This window comes from Heloderma suspectum, chromosome Z, assembly GCF_057233095.1.
Source record: "Heloderma suspectum isolate Gila_16-S chromosome Z, 16-S_ref, whole genome shotgun sequence".
In the NCBI taxonomy this organism is placed as follows: domain Eukaryota; kingdom Metazoa; phylum Chordata; class Lepidosauria; order Squamata; family Helodermatidae; genus Heloderma; species Heloderma suspectum.
Window position 1 is genome coordinate 14273797 of NC_139476.1, and position 22760 is coordinate 14296556.

The window sequence follows — 22760 nt, forward strand, 5'->3', positions numbered from 1 at the left end:
TAGCTCAACCAGGCTCAATTTTAGCCTTTTGCCCCAAAGATCCCAGTTCAAGCCCCGAATCCCCAGCAGAAACGCCATGCTGTCAGGGAGAGAAAGAGACCATGACCTTCCAAGAAAGCACACGGCGAGGGAGGGAGGAATAGGAATAAAACTGTTGACAGGGAAGAAGAAAAAATATCAGAGGTGCACCTCCGATGTCTTGGGAGAAAGAGGGCAACGATCCTTACACAGTTTTCATACAGCCTCATAAGTTATCGCTTGTTTTTAGAACAATAGGATGCTTATGCCCCCTCCTCACATCTGTTTGTGGAGTTGCGCAAATCTGGGGAAGAAAAAAGGTTCTGATCACCTCTCTTGCTTGCACTTCTTTTGCTTCAGATATGCCGCACAAACTTGCCTTCCTGTGGAGATTAATACACGCCGATGGCCAAATTGTGCCCCACAAACCAATCCCCTGTCCAGATGTTCCCCCTGGAATCTAGAACTCGTGCGCACCTTCCAGCGCCTTCGTTGCTTATGTCAACCTCTGCCTGTTTTTCCTCCTCCCTTTGGACATGTGAAGCAACCTTCTACTGAGTCGGGCCACCGGCCCGTTTGACCCACTAGCCCTGTCTACTCAAACTGACAAGATCTCTCCAAGGACCGAGTAGAAAGTGGCCTTTCCCATCAATGGCTACCTAATCCTTTTAAGTGGAGAAGCTGGCGATTGAACCCGGGACCTTCTGCAGGCCAAGCACATGCTCTCCCTGCTAAGCTGCAGCCCACCCACCTGGAATTTAGCCAGAGTGAAAGGAAAACGAACAGCCATCCTCCGTGAAAATCGACAAAACCAAAAAAGACCCCAAGACTCTCTCCAGGAGCTTATGTTGGAGATGGTCCAATGCTGGGTCATTTAAAAAAAATGCAATTCATGGAGGTATAATGGGGGTCATTTGAAAGCAAGCATCTTGATGCCCCATTCTTCTTCCCAAACCCAAGATGTCGTTGCTGGTGAAAAATTTGGGCGTTCTGGCTCCAAAATGCCCTACCTGGGTGACAGGTGACTGGATGTGAGGCTACAAAGTGGAAAGTTCAGGGTGAGTTTGTAAGGGACACTGAAAGGAAACCAGGGGAGTGGCAGGAGGAGGGAGAGGTTGATGGGGAGTCAACGTCACCAGGGGAAAGGGGCTCTTAGAGAGCAGTCTTATCTAAATCCACTTTGACCGGCAGTAGGTCGGCCTCCTCGTTCTCATCAGCTGGGCAGATGGCTACGGCAATGACGGGGCGCAAAGAATATGGCATAGGGCCATCCAAGTCATCGAGGTATTCCTTATCTCCATTGATGCTCAGGGGCTAGAAAGGAGAGAGACAAACAGACAGAGAGACAGACAGACACAGACAGAGGATATTTTAGGATACTGTATTAACCTTGTGAGCCAGGGCAGTATACTGATTAGCCTGTTAGACTACAACCAGAGGCACATGGGTTCAAGTCCCCACTCAGGAAGGAAGCCTGCTTTTATAAAATTGGGCCGGAGGCAGGTGTGTGTGTCGGGGCGGGGGAGACAGAGAACCAGGTACAGCACCATGAGCTCTGTAGAAGAAAGGTGGGTTATAAATGCAATACATGAATGAACACATTAAAATATCATTTTCTCATGATAGAGAAAAACACACCGGCACATCCAAACACCTTGCACTATTATTACAGAGCTAACAGTCAGACACGACTTAAAGACCGAACAACAACAACAACAAAATAAAAATTAGTAAAAGGCTCCCACTTTCTATGGAACCCATCTAATCTCAGTTGTTCTTCTAGAACAGGCATAGAAGAAGTAATTGTTGCCACACCTTTTAACAATCCTGTAACTTATCAAACCAATATTTCATTATATATTTTCTTGCCTGTAGAATGTAGCACAAACTATTCTGGTGGCCATTATTATTATTGTTGTTGTTATTCAAGCAGGCCTTTGGCATGTAAGTGGGTCTGTTGGGTTGGATGCTGTTTTTACTCTGTTACTGCTGCATTTTTATTGTGTTTTAAGGTTACCTGTCAGATTGCCTTCCTCACGTCAGACCTGTGCAATCATTAAGACCATCAGAGGAGGCCTTGCTGATTATACTGTGACCTGAATCTGCCATCTCACAGCAATCTGGAAGTGGGTCTTCTCAGTGCTGGCACCCAATTCAGTGAGGGTTGATGGCTCCACCAGTCAGTTGGGCTGTGAATCCACTCTGGGTTTCAGTCAGAACCAGCCAGAACTCTAATTCAAGGTGCTGAAACCATTTTTAGTGGATAGGGTTCAGCACTTTGGATAGCTCCTTTGGAGTTCTTGCTGGTTCTGACTGAAACCCAGAATGGATTCACACCCACACCGAAATCGGAGCCACCAGCCTCCACTGACCCAACTTATGGAATGATCTCCTCCCCGGTATCTGGGAGGCGCCAACTATGCTTTAGGCCCCAGTTAAAGACCCATTTCTTTACAAACGCCTACCCTAAGTGAGCGTGCTGCCCAGTATGTTTGTTTGTAATTACGTGTTGTAGTGGTTTTAAATTGGCTTTTATGTTTTTATTAATGTTTTATATCCATGTTTTAGTAGCTATTATGTATTTTAATTGTATTAATGAATCATAGAATCATAGAATAGTAGGGATGGAAGAGGCCTACAAACCCATCGAGTTCAACTCCTTGCTCAATACAGGAATCCCAGTCAAAGCATCCCTGACAGATGGCTGTCCAGCCTCATCTTGAATGCCTCCAGTGTGGGAGAGCGCCCCCCCCCCCCCCGGGAATCGGTTCCATTGTCATATTGCTTTGACAGTCAGGAGTTTTTCCTGATGTTTAGCCGGAATCTGGCTTCCTGTAAGTTGAGCCCATTCTTCCGTGTCCTGCACTCTGGGAGGAACAAGAAGAGATCCTGGCCTTCCTCTATGTGACAGCCTTTCAAGTCCTTGAACAGCGCCTTCATATCTCCCCTCAGTCTTCTCTTCTAAAGGCTAAACAGGCCCAGTTCTTTCAGTCTCTCTTCATAGGGCTTTGTTTCCAGTCCTCTGGTCATCTTCACTGCCCTCCTCTGAACCTTCTCCAGTTTGTCTGCATCCTTCTTAAAGTGTGGTGCCCAGAACTGGACACAGTACTCCAGATGAGGCCTAATCAGTTCTAAGTAGAGGGGAACTAGTACTTCATGTGATTTGGAAGTTATACTTCTATTAATGCAGCCCAAAATAGCATTTGCCTTTTTTGCAGCCACATCACATTGTTGGCTCATATTCAGCATGTGATCTACCACAATTCAAAGATCCTTCTCACTTGTAGTGTTGTTGAGCCACGTATCCCCCATCTTGTCACTGTGCATTTGGTTTCTTTTTCCAAGGTGCAGAACTTGGCATTTATCCCTATTAAATTTGCATATCATGATGTATTTTAATGTGTTTAATTTCCTTGTGAACCGCACAGAGATTTTTTAAATATAGATCACAGTATGTTTGTTGTTTATTCGGTCTGTCGCTTCCGACTCCTCATGACTTCATGGACCAGCCCACACCAGAGCGTCCTGTCGGCCGTCGCCACCCCCAGCTCCCCCAAGGTCGAGTCCGTCACCTCCAGAATATCATCCATCCATCTTGCCCTTGGTTGGACCCTCTTCCTTTTGCCTTCCGCTTTCCCCAGCATCAGCATCTTCTTCAGGGTGTCCTGTCTTCTCATTATGTGGCCAAAGTACTTCAGTTTTGCCTTTCATATCATTCCCTCAAGTGAGCAGTCTGGCTTTATTTCCTGGAGCGTGGTCTGGTGTGATCTTCTTGCAGTCCAAGGCACTCTCAGAATTTTCCTCCAGCACCACAGTTCAACTATCTTCCTTCGCTCAGCCTTCCTTACGGTCCAGCTCTCGCAGCCATAGGTTACTACAGGGAATACCATTGCTTTCACTATGTGGACCTTTGCTGTCAGTGTGATGTCTCTGCTCTTCACTATTTTATCAAGATTTGTCATTGCTGTCCTTCCAAGAAGTAAACGTCTTCTGATTTCCTGGCTGCAGTCAGCGTCTGCAGTAATCTTTGCGCCTAGAAAGACAAAGTCTGTCACTGCCTCCACGTTTTCTCCCTCTATTTGCCAGTTATCAATCAAGCTAGTTGCCATAATCTTGGTTTTTTGAAGTTTAACTGCAACCCAGCTTTTGCACTTTCTTCTTTCACCTTCGTCATAAGGTTCCTCAGCTCCTCCTCGCTTTCAGCCATCAAAATGGTATCATCTGCATATCTGAGATTGTTAATGTTTCTTCCAGGGATTTTAACTCCAGCCTTGGCTTCATCAAGCCCAGCACGTCACATGATGTGTTCTGCGTACAGGTTGAAGAGGTAGGGTGAGAGCAACCCTGCCGTACTCCTTTCCCAATCTTAAACCAGTCCGTTGTTCCATGGTCTGTTCTTACCATTGCTACGTGGTCGTTATACAGATTCCTCAGGAGGCAGACAAGATGACCTGGTACCCCCATACCACCAAGAACTTGCCACAACTTGTTATGATCCACACAGTCAAAGGCTTTAGAATAGTCAATAAAACAGAAATAGATGTTTTTCTGAAACTTTTCTTGAGCATTACCTTACTGGCATGTGGAATAAGTGCTGCTGTTCGATAGTTTGAACATTCTTTGGTGCTTCCCTTTTTTGGTATGGGGATATAAGTTGATTTTTTCTAATCTGTTGGCCATTCTTGTGTTTTCCAAATTTGCTGGCATATGGCATGCATCACCTTGACAGCATCATCTTGCAAGATTTTAAACAGTTCAGCTGGGATACCATCATCTCCTGCTGCCTTGTTATTAGCAATGCTTCTTAAGGCCCATTCAACCCCACTCTTCAGGATGTCTGGCTCTAGCTCACTGACCACACCGTCAAATCCATCCCCAATATTATTATCCTTCCTATACAGATCTTCCATATATTCTTGCCACCTTTTCTTGATCTCTTCTACTTCTCTTAGGTCCTTGCCATCTTTGTTTTTGATCATACCCATTTTTGCCTGGAATTTACCTCCGATGTTTCTAATTTTCTAGAAGAAGGCTCTTGTCCTTCCTATTCTATTATCTTTTTCCGCTTCTGCACATTGCTTGTTTAAAAATAATTCCTTATCTCTTCTGGATAACCTCTGGAATTTTGCATTTAATTGGGCATATCTCCCCCTATCACTGTTGCCTTTTGCTTTCCTTCTTTCTTGGGCTGCTTCCAGTGTCTCAGCAGACAGCCATCTTGCCTTCTTGGTTTTCTTTTTCTTTGGGACGTTTTTTGTTGCCGCCTCCTGAACAATGTCGCGAACTTCTGTCCATAGTTCTTCTGGGACCCTATCTACTAAATCTAGTCCCTTAAAGCTATTCTTCACCAACACTGCATATTCATGAGGAATATTAGTGAGCTCATATCTAACTGATCTGGGGGTCTTCCCTATTCTCTTTAGTCTGATTCTAAATTGTGTAATAAGAAGTTCGTGATCTGAACCACAATCAGCTCCAGGTCTTGTTTTTACCGACTGCATAGATATCCGCCTCCTTTGGCTACAAAGGATGTAGTCAATCTGATTTCGGTATCGACCGTCTGGTGAAGTCCATGTATAAAGTCGTCTCTTAGGTTGTTGGAAGAGAGTGTTTGTTATGCACAGTGAGTTGTCTTGGCAAAATTCTATCAGCCTATGTCCTGCTTCATTTTGTTCTCCCAGACCATGCTTGCCTGTAATTCCAGGTGTCGTTTGACTACCCATGTTAGCATTCCAGCCTCCTGTAATGAAAATAACATCTTTTTTTGGCGTATTATTCAGTAGGTGCTGCAGATCCTCATAGAACTGATCTACTTCTGCTTCTTCAGCATCTGTGGTTGGGGCATATATTTGGATCACTGTGATGTTAAATGGCTTACCCTGAATTCAAATTGAGATCATTCTATCATTTTTTGGATTGTATCCAAGCACTGCTTTAGCCACTTTATGATTAATTGTGAAGGCTACTCCATTTCTTCTGTGGTCCTCTTGTTCACTGACACCCAAAATGTCTATATTTAATCTTGACATCTTCCCAATAACCACATCCAATTTGCCCTGGCTCATAGATCTTACATTCCAGGTTCCTAATGTGTGTTGATCTTTAGAACATCGGATTCGTCGTTCACCACCAGCACCATCGGCTGCTAGCCGTCCTTTCGGCTTTGAGCTACTGCAACATCACATCTGGGGCTAGTTGAACTTATCCTCTGTTCCTCCCCAGTAGCATTTTGACCATCGTCCGACCTGGGAGTCCCATCTTCCGATGGTATACTGATATCTCTGGTTGTACTGATCCATTTAGTTTTCATGGAAAGAATACTTGGGGGGGGGGTTGCTGTTTCCTTCCCCAGGGATCGTATTTAGTCTGACCTCTCTGCCATGACCTTCCCGTCTTGGGTGTCCCTTCACAGTTTAGCTCATGACCACAGTATATAAATCTATTAAATAAGTAATAAATTATTTTATTATTGTTTTAATCAAGCTTTATTTAAGATTGCAAGCTGCCTCAAGTGCCATTGTTTTCTTGGTAGAAAGGCGAGGAACAAAGCAAATAAACAATAATAATATTTATTTGTTTGTTTATCTCTCTGTCATTACTTGTTGTTATCTCATTAGTGCAATTAAGGAGAGACAGCAATGGATCTACCTGAGCAGAACATGTCTGGAAGGGGATGACACTGGTGAGAGGTGACGTTGAGACCAAGTCCTATGAGGATAAGTTGAAGGACTTGAGTATGTTAAACCTGGAGAAGAGATGATTAAGAGGAGATATGATAGCCGCCTTAAAATCTTGGAAGAGTTGCCACGCAGAAGATGGAGCAAATTTGTTCTGTCTTGCTCCAGAGTAGGAGGTGAAGAACCTCTTTTCTCCCGGGGGCCACATCCCATTTCAGGGAAGCTTTGGGGGCCATGTTCCAGTAATGGGCAGGACCAGAGGCAAAGTAGGCAGGACCTCAACACCCCCAAATACCAGCCTATTTTAGCTCAAATCTCTTACTGCCAGTAGCTAAGCCTTAGGAGAGGCATTCAGATTTTTTTAGAATGTGGAGAAAGCTTCACAAAAGCCAGGAAAGCACCAAAGAAAGAGGGCGGGGCCAGGGATGTGTCTATTTAGGGAACTCTGTAGGGCTGGATTGAACACCAGGCTGGGCAAATCTGGCCCCTGGGCATGAGTTTCTGCACCCCTGCCAAAAATAAGTAAAGTAATAAGCAAATTCACAACTCTCCTGGACAAAACAGTTCCCGTAAGATAGATGGAGCGGTGCAAAGAGCCCCAGAAAGGACCAATGCCCCCTGACCATGACTATTTCCCCATACCTGAGTCTTGATGTGTTGATCTGGTGCGGTCACGAGGCTGGCACAGCTTAGCCAGAGCATCACCATGATGGAGAGGAAGAGACAAGCAGCCAGGATCCAGCGGGGCAGCCCTGAACGCCTGTAACACCCAAATGGCCCCCACCAAAGAGAGATGACAAGATTAGGGCTGACCCTGGGATGGGAGGAGGCTTCATACTGGGGGATGGAGAGGTAGGAGGGCTTCGGATAGGCTGGTGTGGGTGGGAAGATCATAGAATAATAGAATAGTAGGGTTGGAAGGAGGGGCCGCGGTGGCTTAGTGGTTAAGATGCTGAACTGCAGACTGGAAGGTCGGCAGGTCAGCAGTTCGAGACCCGAGTGCCGCGTGACGGAGTGAGCTCCCGTCTTCAGTCCCAGCTTCTGCCAACCTAGCAGTTCGAAAGCAAGAATCTGCAAGTAGATAAATAGCTACCGCCTCGGCGGGAAAGGTAACAGCGTTCCGTGCACCTCGGTGTTCAGTCATGCTGGCCACATGACCATGGAAGCGTCTTCGGACAGCGCTGGCTCTTCGGCTTAGAAACGGGGATGAGCACCGCACCCTAGAGTTGGACACGACTGGTTGGGGACACCTTTACCTTTTTTTTTAGGGTTGGAAGGGGCCTACAAGACCCTGCTCAGTGCAGGAATCCAAGAAGAGATGGACATCATCTGGCCCAGAGGGTTATCGTGGTACCCAGACACCTCCTCCTCCTGCAGAATAGCCCCACCCCCAAGCCAGATAGCCCCACTCTCTTCCCCCAAGCACTCTCTAAGATAGCCCTGCCTCCTAGTCCCATGAAATTCCCCCCTCCTTGCCACCAATACTGTCCCTAAAACTCTTGCCATCAGACCGGCCATTTCTTAGACTTTTGGAACCTAGGTCTCCCTTTACCTTCTGAGCCCCCCACAGCCACTGGCTGCCGTTTCTTCAGCACTGCAAGCATGCAGAGTCCCCATATGCGGAAAGGTCAGTAGATTTGGAGCAGAGGTGCAACACTGGCATCAAAGAGCTATGACGGGAAATCTTGGATGACCTCCTATAAAGAGGACATCTGGGAAGAAGGCAGGAGAGGTTGAGTCCACTGGACTCCCCATCTTCACAGCCACAGCAGTTTCGGTGGTCATACCACTAAATGATTCCATGTTCTCCATCTGTCTGCTGAAGGATCTCCCCCCCCCCGCAAAAAACTGTGCTTTCTGACCCCTCACATCCCCACAATAGTCCTACACACACACGCACACACACTCACTCCCCCAAAGGGGTCCCTGCTCCACAGTGCAAGAATCACAATAAGTTAGATTACTGTAATGTGCTCTGCATAGGGCTGCCCTTGAAGATGATCTGGAAACTGCAGTAGCACAGAATGCGACACCTAGAACGCTTGTGGGAGCTAGGTGCCTGGATCATCTCACTCCAATGTTAGAAATGAATATTGGCTGCCTATTAGTTTCTACTGTGCTTATATGAGCCCATGCATTAAGATCAGCATCGGAGGCCCTACTTTTTGGTTCACCAGCAAGATCCATGAGGCTGGCGGGTACAAAGGACAAGACTTTCTCAGTGGTGGCCCCACACTTTTGGAACTCCCTCCCTAAGGAGATGGGTAATTGCTTCATCACTTCTGGCTTTAAGGAACGACAACCTAAAGACACATTTCTTCCAGTCTGCATTTGTTCCTTAAAAATCATTAGCTGCTGCTGCTACTACTACTGCTGTGTGTGTGTGTTTAATTGTAATTTGTATTTCATGTTTTTGTAACATTGTAAGTTGCCTTGTGAGGGCAGTGCACCCTGAAAGGCAGGTTAAAAATCTTTACAATAAATAGATAAGTAAATACTACTTGTAAAGTGCTTACCCAGTACTGGCCTAGCCTCATATGCCTGTCATGATTTTCAGTCTATTTCCACATTTAGTGGTGCCCATCCACATCTCCTCCCATCCTCCAAATGCTGTCGTCAAAATAAACAGGGAAATTGGTTTCATCCCCTTCTTGCTGCCTTCCATAGCTAGGGCGATGTGTACACGACACTGTTTTTTTCCTGCCCAAATTCCACACCCAAGCAAACCAAATTCTGTACCAAGGAAAGTTGACTTGTATGAATGATGCCAAATAAGCAAAATTTGCACAAACATTCCCTCTATTTCTGATGTTCCAATATGAGTGCTGATGGGTTATGTAGCCAAAAGGTTTGGAGGAGGATGAAAAAGTCTTTAGGGAAAAACCCCTAAAGGGCTGGGAAACCCCAGAAACAACCCAATGAGCATACTCGGTGTCCACAGATTGCTGACATCTGTTGGGAATAGGTTATGGAATGGAGTAATCTGTAGAAGTGTCAGGCATTGCTATCTGACTGGACCCTGAGTATTCCACACTGCAACATATCGTTGCTATTCTCACTGATTCTGCTCATTTTGACGATTTGTACTGTAACATTTTATTGTACTGCATTTTTTCTGGTTTTGTCAACGGTGAGGAGGGGCAACAGAGAACAACAGATAATCATTGATTCCTCACCTACCATTGGAAATCTTATTCCACTATCCATCTGGCTTCTGAGATTTCTGCAGATATCACTTGCATTCTTTCAAGAATATCTTTGCCACCTTTTTTAAAAGCCCCATAGCTTCATAAGGACTAGAAACATGACTTAAATAAAAATTAGAATGGAAGCTGGCATCCTCTGGATGCCAAATTCATAGCAAAATGAGAATAAATTATTTTGCCTCATCTATTACAGTTTTACTAGTTTTGTGTGTATGGTGGGTGGGGGAGGGGGGCAAGGATAGAGATTTTCCCCATGAGATCTTACTCAGCCACTCTTCTGGCTTTGGAATTTTCAACAGGCATTGTCCACCATGTTCTTGCACCCATGAGGGCTAGAAACTTGACTTCAAAAAGAAAGAAAAAAGAATGAAAGCTGGAATTTTCCTCAAGCTGAATTCTGTGCTTCCGTGGAATCTATTTATATGTTACAATAGCCGACTGGGAGTTGCTTTGTCCCAAGTTCTTCCCACACCCGAAACAGCCGCTGTCTCTGGGGTCTGTCTCCTACCCGCCTCCTCATTTATCCTCAGTTCCTCTCTCTCCCCCTCTCTCTCTTTCCACAGCTCAAGAACAACAGTCCCAAATCCCCCAGCTGTCTTACTTGGACATGCAGCCAAGGAAATCATGCTCCGGAGGCGTCTGGGTCTCCACCGGGGGCTGGACTTTGGCTCGGCTCTTTGGCTCTTCAACGGGAGGCCTGTCCAGTTTCTCCCGAAGGCCTGAGGAGGCAAACAAATGGCTGTTTGTTTATGGCAGGACAGGGAGGATAAAATGCTTACAGGTCAGAAAATGAAGCAAGCAGGGTGCCAGGAGCTCTGGTCAAGTGCTGGCAAATGACAATCATGAGTTAGGGTTTGACTTGCTATATGGCAGTTTCTTATGTTCACAAAAATGTAAAAGAAGCACTGCTGGATCAGACCAAGGGTCCATCTAGTCCAGCATTCTGTTCACACAGTGGCCGACCCATGTTCCCCAGCAACTGGTGCACATAGGCTCACTGCCTTTGGTACTGGAGGCATCAGGACCAGTAGCCGTTGACAGCCTTCTCCTCCATGAATTTGCCCAACCCCCTTTTAAAGCCATCCAAACTGGTGGCCATCGCTACATCTCGTGGAAGTGAGTTCCACAGTTTAACTATGAGCTGTGTGAAGAAGGACTTCCTTTGATCTGCCCTGAGTCTCCCACTGATCAGCTTCAGGGTATGAGGTTCCTCTTTAAATCAAGTCAGAGTTCCAAACCATGAGGATTAGAATGTTCTATTACCTTTACGGGAAAGACCATAGCAGGAGACAGCCTGGTGACGTTAATAATCATAGCTCTGCTTAATTTTATTTATTTGTTTGTGTAAAAGATTTTAAACCCGCTTTTCAGGGCACATCATCCTCAAAAGGGGGCTTGCAATCTCACAATTGGATCGAAGGCCCATCAAGCCCAGTGTACTATCTCCAACGGTGGCCAGCTAGCAGTGGGAAGAGCTAGAATCTGACTTCACCTTTAGAGCACTGTTTTGCCTGCACTGCTTCGCTTGTGGAAGGTCCCAGGTTCAGTCCCTGGCATCTCCAGGAAAAATCCCTACCTGAAACCCTGGAGAGCTGCTGCCAGTCAGTGTCAACAACACTGAGCGAGATGGACCAAAGGTCTGACTCCATAGTTTCCTACATTCCAGCCCTTTATTCAGAACTTTGAGGGCTGGAATCTTACTTTATTTTTAAGGAAAGGACCATAGCTCAGTGGAAGAGTATCTGCTATGCATACTAGATGGACTGATAAGGCAACTTGTTTTATTCTGCTCTGCCTTCTCCGTGGGCCTGACACCTTTGTTGCTGCCCTCGGCTCCTGACATGTGCACTGTGTTTGCTGTGGCTGCTTCCTGAAGCTATCTATTTCCAACCTTTAAATAATTCCTTACACTTTTGCATGCATATCCCACATTTCTTCCACCCCAGAATTCAAGGCAGCTAAGGTGGGTCCCCAGGACTGACTTTGTGTCAACAAGATCATGTGCCAACAGACGATTCTCCATTGTTTGCAAGGCACACCCACTTCTCTCCTTTCCTCTGTTTGTAATTGTTCCTTCCTTCTGCCCCCCTCCTTCCTTTCCCTTAGTTTTCTATCCCACCTTAGCGTGCTTGCTTGTTTTCCTTCTCCCTTTAGTCTTCCCCCTTTCCTGAGTTTTCTTTCCTTTATTCTTTCCTTTCTTCCTTCTTTTCTCTCCCTTAGTCTTCCCTCCCCTTCCTTTCTTCCCTTCTCTTCCCCTCCCCTCATCCAGAGCTTTATTTCTTCCTTAATCCATTCCCTTCCTTCTTCTTTTTCAATTGATCCTGATTTCCCCTTCCCTCTTTCCCTCTTTTCTTTCCCTCTTTCTTTCCTCTTTCCTTTCCCATCCATTCCTTCCTCTTTCTCAATTGATCCTGATTTCCCCGTCCCTCTTTTCTTTCCCATCCATTCTCTTCCTTCCTCTTTTTCAACTGATCCTGATTTCTCCTTCCCTCTTTTCTTTCCCTCTATTCTGTCTCAATTGATCCTGATTTCCCCTTCCCTCTTTTCTTTCCCTCTATTCTGTCTCAATTGATCCTTATTTCCCCTTCCCTCTTTTCTTTCTCAATTGATCCCGATTTCCCCTTCTCTCTTTTCTTTCTCAATTGATCCTTATTTCCCCTTCCCTCTTTTCTTTCTCAATTGATCCCGATTTCCCCTTCTCTCTTTTCTTTCTCAATTGATCCTTATTTCCCCTTCCCTCTTTTCTTTCTCAATTGATCCCGATTTCCCCTTTCCTCTTTTCTTTCTCAATTGATCCTTATTTCCCCTTCCCTCTTTTCTTTCTCAATTGATCCCGATTTCCCCTTCCCTCTTTTCTTTCTCAATTGATCCTTATTTCCCCTTCCCTCTTTTCTTCCCTCTTTTCTTTCTCAATTGATCCCAATTTCCCCTTCCCTCTTTTCTTTCCCTCTTTTCTTTCTCAATTGATCCTTATTTCCCCTTCCCTCTTTTCTTTCCCTCTTTTCTTTCTCAATTGATCCTTATTTCCCCTTCCCTCTTTTTTTTCCCTCTTTTCTTTCTCAATTGATCCCAGTTTCCCCTTCCCTCTTTTCTTTCTCTCTTTTCTTTCTCAATTGATCCTTATTTCCCCTTCCCCCTTTTATTTCCCTCTTTTCTTTCTCAAATGATCCCAATTTCCCCTTCCCCCTTTTCTTTCCCTCTTTTCTTTCTCAATTAATCCTTATTTCCACTGCCTTCTTTTCTTTCTTTTTTCAGTGAGAAAAAGTCCCTTTGGGTGGGCATAGGCGGATGCTCCTGGTTTGGAGGGGCTGCATTAGCTGATGTATAGTCAGGGAAGCTGGTCACAAATCCTGAAACAACCAGAACTGTTCACAGTATCCCAAATGTGCAGCTGCACTCTAGATTTCATAGAATCAGAGAGCTGGAAGTGTTCTCAAAGGTCATCTAGTCTAACCCCTCTGTTAATGCAGGAAAATGCCTGCTACAGCATTGCTGCTAGGTGGCCATTCAGCCTCTCCTTTAAAACCTCCAGTGACGGAGAATCCATTTGAGGCAGCCTGTCCCACGGTCGAATGGCTCCTCCCATCAGGAAGTTCTTCCTAATATTTAGTTGAAATCCCCCATCTTGCCATTTGAACCCAAGTCCAGGGTCCTCAGTCCCTTTCCTAATCCTCCCTTTATCTCACTTCCTTTACCTGTGTGAGGTTGCAGGGTGTTGGAGGCAGAAGCTGTCCAGGTTTTCTCCGAAACCTCCGATTTGGGAGCCTGTACCTCCGGAACCGGATACTCGATCTCTGGCTGTGACTAAGGACAAAAAAAGATAAAACGACTGAGCCTTGCCCATGCAGCTGGTGAGCAACTGGGAAGCGTCTATGGAGGCCCCCTGCTGCAAAGCGCAGCCCATTCAGAAGTAGCAAGGGATGGATTTTAACCTGTCACTCAGGGAATCAAAGAAATCAAGCCAGATCCCTGCAAAACTTTCACACCAGTCAACGCTTCAGGTCTAAAGATCTTTCCACATCTTCAAGGACCACGTCTTGCGGGAGCGTGGCCATGAGAATTTCAGCAGGTCCTCCTTGTTCAAATTTGCTTGCATACATTATTATTAATTTATCTTAATGTTATTATTGCTGACTAGGGATGTGTATACAAGCAAACCTCAAGTCCGTCGAACTTCTCCGAATTGCACGTCGAAGCCCATTCCGTATCACGTCCATATCAGATTACAATTTTGGTTTCCTTTCTTCTGACATGAAAATTTGTGTGCATTTTACACACATATTTTTCCAAATGTGCATATCAATTGTGCGCATCTTCTTCTCCCATTGATTAAAGCATGTTTGTGCACATTTTTCAAAAGTATGCATTTTTTCATGCATGTTTCTCAAATGTAATCACACTGCCAAACACATTTGGGGGGGGGGGTGTCACACCGCAAATCACACTGCAAGCTTGGAAATGTATGGACTTCGACTGCAGCTTGCAATCGAGTCCATGTTTGGTCTGGAATGTGTGAAATGGGTAAATCCTGATCAAATACGAACTGAAACGAATTTCCCATACAACCTTAGTTGCTGACACAATTTTATTTAACTAAAAAATATTTATAAACCTACAAAGCAAGCACTCACCAGGCTTCCTTTAGGTTTTAGCTTACAAACTTACCATAACATGCATATGTTTGAATACAACTTTCCCCAAATATATGGATTTTTGTATAACATTCCCTAATCTACACATTTCTGTATGCAATTTTTGAGCTTAAAAATGCAGAGCAAGCTAAATTCTCCCCAATCCCTATTTTACTCCCGTAACCCCACCTCCGAGCCTGCCATTACCAACCTGGAACACCACTACTTTTCCATCATCCGCCTGCAAGTAGAAGGTCCATGTGGAGGAAATGAAGCTCTGGGCAGAACTGACGATATCGTTGCAAAAACTGGAGACCAGGTCGAAGACAGAGAATGAGGTGGGTTTCTGATCCTGGATCTGTTAAATTGCAAAACGAAATTGGCACCAGTGAACTCATTCTTTCCTGCGCCAGCTCACCCTTTCCTAATCCAAATCACCTATTTAAATGGTCACCTTTGGTGAATCTGAACAGCTTCCAGGTGACCAAACTAGGAAAACCTCTGTAAACTCTGGGGAAATTAGAGAGTTGTCTCTCTGCTTTGTCTCTCAGGTTATCAATCTGCCACAAAAAAGCATGATAGCTAAAGAGACTCTATTTCCAGAGGCAGTATAGCCCTGGATGTAAATTGTTGGGGATGAAAAACCAGGATGGGGTGTGGGGTTTCAGGAGGCATCTGGTTGGTCACTGTGGGAAGCAAGATGATGGACTAGATGAGGAGTGCAAAACTCCTGATCTAGTCCCACACTCTAACCGCTACACCACACTGGCTCTCACATGTCTGCCATCACTGCATGCTCCCACATTTTAATAATCACATTCATTTTGCTTTAGTACTTTGTTATATTAGTATAATGTAAGCTGTCATCCTGTTTGTTTCATTTACAGCAGGCTTTGCTGAGGGAGAAGAGAGGGAGAGCAGGGCTATTCCACCAGCCCTACTAAAATAATTATTTCCCCGCCTCTTCCCTCCCCATCCCCTTTTCCTTGTGTGTCACATGTTTTTAGATTGTAAGCCTGAGGGAAGGGACTGTCTTGTTTTACTGATTGCATATAAGCTGCTCCAGATACCTTTTTGGATGAACAGCAGGATAGAAGTACTTCAAATAAGTAAACACTGGTCTAGCTGGACCAACAGCCTAACTCTGCATTTGACAGCTTCGCATGACTTTAACTCAGTGGTAAAGCACCTGCTTTGCACGCAGAATATCCTTGCTATTGCAGTGCTCAGACTTCAGGCTTGCGGGATCTACTTTTCGAGCTGTTTTTTTTTTTTTTACTGGAGTCCCAAGATCCACCAACTTAGGAAGAAGAATCCTGAGCTCAGGAATTTGTTTTTGAGTACTAAACTGACCAGAGCTTGCAATTCTTCCTCCAAAAGTCGACGCCTGGTAAACACTGCCCCCACCCCCCAAACAGAAGTTTTCTTCATTTTAGCAGTGACACTGCACCATGGTCTTTCCTCTAAAACTAAAGTAAGATTCCAGTCCTCATAGCCCTGAATAAAGGGCCGACTTGGACAGGAAAATAGGAAGCTGCCCAATACCAGACAATTCACTAGTCCATGTAGCTCAGTATTGTATACACTGGCATGGGCAGATTTCAAGCTTCTGGAATCTCCTTTGTTGTTGTTTACTAGAAACTGGAGACCCACCAACTGGAGCCTGGTGCAAAAGAGAAACACTTAAGTCGCAATCCTATGCACCTTTAGACAGAAAAAAAACTCCTGCAATTCCCAGCATTCCCCATGCTGGGAATTGCTGGATGTTATTCTGTGTCAACTTGCATAGGATTGCTCCCTTAGAGTTAAAGAACTCTTGAGTCCAGGACTGTGTTTAGAGGACCAGAAGAACTCACAACAGCTCAGAGTCCTATTATTATTATTATTATTATTATTATTATTATTATTATTATTATTATTACATTAATGTCCCACCTTTTTTCCTCTTACAAGGAACCCAAGGTGGCCTCCTCTCCATTTTATCCTCACAACAATCCTGTGAGGTAGGTTAGTCTGAGAGTCAGTGACTGGCCCAAAGTCACCCAGTGAGCTTCACGGTAGAGCTGGGACTAGAACACAGAACTCCCAAGTCTGAGTCCAGCGCTCTAACCCATGCCTGGTTACCTCTTGCAAAGTTGTCTTCCTTTCTGCAGAATTATTTAAGACAGAGGGGGAGTTATTTTGTTGCGGCTATTGCTGAATCTTTGGGGAGTCAGAAATCCTGGCCGATTTCCTGCAAATCACCCAGAGATCTACCAGTATATCCCTATCTACCTTTTGCTCACCCCAGGCCTCCATCTTCCATTAAATCAGGGGTGGACAACACACGGCCCGCGGACAATATTTGCTCCCCACCCCCGTCGGCTCTCATTGCTCCCCATTGCTCCCCCCCCATGGCAAAAAAAGAAAAAAGACCCAGCGCTACAGAGGCTTATGAAGGACAAATTTAGCTTGCCTTCAAACTAAATTTGTGGTTTGCCACCAATTCTCGGCAGCAGGCCACTGGGATTCTGCCCCCACCCCCCGTGCTGCTCTTGTTGCTACAACAGAAAATGAGTGGTGGGAGGAAACTGGTGAGCAGACTGCTAAAGTTGCCCACCCCTGCATTAAATGGATCAGAGACAGCACGGCTGCCAGAATAAAAATACCCCGGACTAGATGGCCAAGGATCTCAGCTATGGTGTAGCAGAACTGGGTCTCACAGCATTGAAACTCCGGGGATTTTTTTATTAGCAGGGACACTGACATCACCTGCCACCACCTTCAGACTTCCTTGTTCCCACTGAGCTTAGCTGCCATCTCTACAGCAGCTGGCGGGGAATGAATTTTCCAAGCAACAATATACTTTCCCTGTTCTTATGCCAAGTATTTGGGGGGTGACTTAGTCCAGAATGAACCAACCCCTATACTACACTTAGCATCCAAGGCCCTCCTCTGGGTGCCTCTTGCGAGGGAGGCTTGGAGGATGGCAACAAGGGAGAGGGCCTTCTTGGTGTTGGCTCCCCAAATGTGGAATGATCCCCCCAATGAGGCCCACCTGGTGCCAACATTGTTATCTTTTTGGTGCCAGGTTGAAACTGCCCTCTTCTCTCAGGCAGGTAGCATATAATGAGTGTTTAATCAGGTCTCAGATTGCCTTTGATTGCTTAAAAATTGTTGTTCCATATATGTTGCTGTTGTGTGTACTATCTGTTTATATGTCTTTATGTAAATGGCTTTTGTACTTTGTACAATATATTTTAACAATTTTTAACTTTTGTGAACCGCCCAGAGAGCTTTGGCGGTATAGAAATATAATAAATGAAAACAAATGAAAACAAATGGGCAAATAAGACACATTTGTTTTACGAAAGACCTGCTCTTGGTAGGAAGGAAACTGCTAGAACTGGTTTGTTGATAGAGATCAACTTAGTTCCTGAAGTTTTGGATTCTCCTAAGGGGCTTGGTTATGGGGTTATCATGATGAGTGCCTGCACTTCAAAACTGATCAGTATACCACTGGACATGAGCGAATGAGCGAATAAACTAGGGAGGTGGTGGGCTCTCCCACACCGGAGGCATCCAAGATGAGGTTGGACAGCCACCTGTCAGGGATGCTCTGACTTGGATTCCTGCACTGAGCAGGGGGTTGGACTCGATGGTCTTGTAGGCCCCTTCCAACCCTATTCGTCTATGATTCTATCAACATCATGCATTTGTGCTCTAACCACTATACCCTCCTTCCTGTTATTCCCCCACCCACCTGCCTCCAGGCATTCCTTATAATCCGAAGGGAGCACCAACCCACAAATCATTCCTCCCACACAGAACATCTTGTCTGCACTGAACAGGTGCAAGCAAGTCCCTGGCACACAGAACGTTCCCAATTCCTGCACCATTCCTGCCTGCCCATGGGCGTTTTGGAAAAGCAGGCACAGCGGAACAAGGCCCAGCCTCCTACAGCAGGCAGACAGAGCATGGCTGCCTAATTGCCTCCCTCCCTCGCCTCGCCAGCATTTCCTCTTCGATCCGTTTCATAAAACTGCCTTTTCCTGCCTGGCCTAGCTAACACAATTACACCCTCTTGATGCCAACACAGGCTTAGTGGGTTGGTGGCTGAATGATCGAGAGCGTTGATAAAGAAAGGAAGAAAAGCCTGCAGGGCCTGCAGCTAGATATAACATGAAAAGCCTTATGATGATGCCTTTCGAAGCTTCTCTCTGCCTTACTTTAAAACCAAAACCAAAAAAACCCCAACAAAATTTGGGGGGGGGGAGGTTGGTTGGTTTTAAAGCAAGTTTCTATCCCTTATGGAGGCAGAGAGGAGCTTCTAAAGGTATCACATGCAAAAGGCCACCTGTTCAGTCCACAGCTTCTCTGGTTTCAAAAGGATCTCAGGATTTGGTAGGAGGCAGTTTCTTGTGTTCGTCAGCAAAACTTGACAGCTGCTTTTAAATCAGGGGAACCACTGCTCTTGCAGGCACAGTCCCTGGCATCCAGGGATGTTATTCGGCCTGGACCCATGGGGCACTAGCCCCGACTCGATTTCCCTAGGCCCCAGGTCTATTTCCCACAGCCCTGAGTGTCCGCTGGTGCCAATGGAAGATGCTTAGCTTAATTGCCCTACAGGTGACAATTTTCAAGCGAGATTACAGCTGGGGATTAACACTCCCCTCCCACATGTTGGAACAGCCCCACCCCACCCAAATCTCCCTGCCTAGCAGTTAAGAATATTTTTAAAAGATTCCATGGGTGCTTTTCTGTGCTTAACTGGCATGTGTGTGTGTGTGTGGGGGGGGATTTCTAGAGGGAATTCCAGCTGAAAGGGGTTAACCCTACCCTCTGTGTATGCTGAGTGCCCCCCAATCCCCCCTCCCATATGGTAATGAAGTTTAGGGGGGAACAAAACTTCCACTGCTGCCAATGGAGACTTCCCTTTTCTGCTTAATTGTTTCGGGTGGGGGCAATTTTCCTCCAGGAAGGAAAGAGAGAGAGAGATGGGCAAGGGCCAGCAAGAGATTGCAAATTAATTATAACGTAAGAGGATGTACTGATCTGGGATGATCTAAGGTAGGGTGCAAATTACTTAAGGGTGCAATTCTATGCATGTTTAGACAGAACAAAGTCCTACAACTCGCAGCATGGCCCAGCCAGGATAACTGGCTGGGGAATGCTGGGAGTTGTAGGACTTTGTTTCTGTTGGCTGGGGAATTCTGGGAGTTGTAGGACATTTTTCTGCTGGCTGGGAAGAGCTAGAGTTGGATGTTTTTCTGCTGGCTGGGGAATGCTGAAAGTTGTAGGACTTTTTCTGCTCACTGGGGAATGCTGGGAGGTGTAGGACTTTTTTCTGTCTAAACATGCACAGGATTGTGCCCTAAATAACTTATTTTATTTGAGATGATTCACATGAGAAATCAGTTGACTGGCTGTGCCATCTTGAGAATGTAAATAACTCCTATTAAAAGGCATAGGTATAGACATAGATTAGAATGTGCAAATTTTATGCAGATTGGTATCCTATGGGCCCAGCACCTGAATCTTTTAAGTGCCTAGCAACATGCCTCCTGGCACCTCCAGCTGAAAAAGAACTTTTGCCTTTTTAAGACAAGTACTCATAATCGAGGAAAACAACAGAATGGGAAAGACTAGAGATCTCTTCAAGAAAATTGGAGATCTCAAGGGAACGTTTTGTGCAAAGACGGGCATGATAAAGGACAAGGAAGGCAGGGACCTAACAGAAGCAGATGAGATTAAGAAGAGGTGGCAAGAATACACAGAAGAACTATACAGGAAAGATCTGAATGTCCCTGATAGCCATGATAGTGCGGTCACTGAACTTGAGCCGGACATCCTCGAGAGTGAAGTCAAGTGGGCCTTAGGAAGCATTACTAACAACAAAGTTAGCGGAGATGACAGTATTCCAGCCGAGCTATTTAAAATCCTAAAAGATGATGCTGTTAAAGTGCTGCATTCAATATGCCAACAAATCTGGAACACTCAACAGTGGCCACAAGACTGGAAAAGGTCAGTTTACATTCCAATTCCAAAGAAGGGCAACGCCAAAGAGTGTTCAAACTACTGCACAATTGCGCTCATTTCACATGCCAGCAAGGTGATGCTCAAAATCCTACAAGCTAGGCTTCAGCAGTATGCGAACCGAGAACTACCGGAAGTACAAGCTGGGTTTAGAAGAGGCAGAGGAACTAGAGATCAAATTGCCAACATTCGCTGCATCATGGAGAAAGCAAGAGAATTCCAGAAAAACGTCTATTTCTGCTTCATTGACTACGCTAAAGCCTTTGATTGTGTGGATCACAACAAACTGTGGCAAATTCTTAAAGTGATGGGAGTACCAGACCACCTTACCTGTCTGCTGAGAAACCTGTACGAGGGTCAAGAAGCAACAGTAAGAACCAGACATGGAACAACCGAGTGGTTCAAAATTGGGAAAGGAGTACGACAAGGCTGCATATTGTCACCCTGCTTATTTAACTTATATGCAGAGTACATCATGAGAAATGCCGGGTTGGATGAATCAGAGGTCGGAATTAAGATTGCCGGGAGAATTATCAACAACCTCCGATATGCAGACGATACCACCCTAATGGCAGAAAGCGAAGAGGATCTCAAGAGCCTCTTGTTGAGGGTGAAAGAGGAGAGTGCAAAAGCTGGTTTGAAACTCAACATTAAAAAAACTAAGATCATGGCATCTGGCCCCATCACTTCCTGGCATATAGAAGGGGAAGAAATGGAAGCAGTGACAGATTTTACTTTCTTGGGCTCCAAGATCACCGCAGACAGTGACTGTAGCCATGAAATTAAAAGACGCTTGCTCCTTGGGAGGAAAGCTATGGCAAACCTAGACAGCATAGTAAGAAGCAGAGACATCACCTTGCCGACAAAGGTCCGTCTAATCAAAGCTATGGTTTTCCCAGTAGTAATGTATGGCTGTGAGAGCTGGACTATAAGGAAGGCTGAGCGCCGAAGAATTGATGCTTTCGAACTGTGGTGCTGGAGAAGACTCTTACGAGTCCCCCGGACTGCAAGGACGTCAAATCAGTCCATCCTAAAGGAAATCAACCCTGAGTGCTCATTGGAAGGACAGATAATGAAGCTGAAGCTCCAATATTTTGGCCACCTAATGCGAAGAGAAAACTCCCTGGAAAAGACCCTGATGCTGGGAAAGACTGAAGGCAAAAGGAGAAGGGGACGGCAGAGGATGAGATGGCTAGATAGCATCACGGATGCAATGAATATGAACTTGAGCACGCTCCGGGAGAGAGCGCAGGACAGGAAGGCCTGGCGTGCTATGGTCCATGGGGTCACGAAGAGTCGGACACGACTGAACGACTGAACAACAACTCATAAAGATGGCTGATGGCAACTGCCCCTTCTCCCTCTCTTCTCTTTCCTCCATGCAGGTGGGAAAGCACATCACGGAGCAACAACAGGAGCTTCAGTTTCAGGCTGCTTTAAACCATGTGCAAATTTTAAATGCCTTGATTCATCGGCCAAGGTGCGGCAGCACCTGGATCAGCAACATCATAATTGCATTGGCAACACTTGTGAATGCTTCATTTCATCCATCTCCTGCACCTTTGGATGTGTCGGACTACAAAACCTATCATTCCCAGCCAGCATGGCTGAATGCTAGCTGGGGATGATGGGCATTGTGGCCCAACACATTTGGAGGGTGCCAGATTGGGGAAAGCTGATCTCCTGATTTTACTATTTATGGGTAGTGCTGCTTATTTTTTTGATGGCTGTATTTTAATTTAATTGTTTCTGCGCTACGTTTTAATTAGGGATGCCAGAGAATTCCGCCACAGATCTCGGGGAGGCCGAATGCCAGCTCATTCGGCCCCCCGTAATCGGTGGCAGAACGGTCTGCCCCCCCCCCAGGACGAGACTTACCTGGGGCGGATCTTCCTGGTGGTGGCGGCTCCGGTGGCAGCTCCAGCAGCGGTTCGGCGGCGGCAGCGGCCAGTCTTCCGACCGGCCGCCGCCGCCGCCATTTCCAGTTAAAAAAAAAAAAAGACGTGATAGGCTACGTAAAGATTTACGTAGCCTATCACGCCTAGGTTTTTTTTAAAAAAAATGTGATAGGCTACGTAAATCTTTACGTAGCCTATCACGTCTGACTTTTTTTTAAAAAAACAACAACGCACATACGCAAATGGCGGCAGCCATGGCCGCCGCCATTTGTGTTCCTTATTTTGGCACGTCTTAGTCTACGTCAAGATTTACAT

The 22760-nt window shown here is 45.7% G+C and overlaps 1 protein-coding gene across 2 annotated transcripts in view; it reads right to left on the bottom strand.

Annotated features, from left to right (window-relative positions):
* Positions 1-532: 532 nt before the first annotated feature.
* Positions 533-22760, bottom strand: part of TMEM59L (transmembrane protein 59 like) — a 33039-nt gene continuing 10811 nt past the window's right edge. For both annotated transcript variants that reach the window (XM_084825410.1, XM_084825409.1), the window contains 5 exons: positions 14744-14890; positions 13597-13705; positions 10503-10620; positions 7338-7455; positions 533-1332 (listed from right to left, as the gene is read on the bottom strand). In XM_084825410.1, the coding sequence (XP_084681536.1) occupies positions 1171-1332; positions 7338-7455; positions 10503-10620; positions 13597-13705; positions 14744-14890 (654 nt within the window). In that variant the 3' untranslated portion in view covers positions 533-1170. The remainder of the gene's footprint in view (positions 1333-7337; positions 7456-10502; positions 10621-13596; positions 13706-14743; positions 14891-22760) is intronic.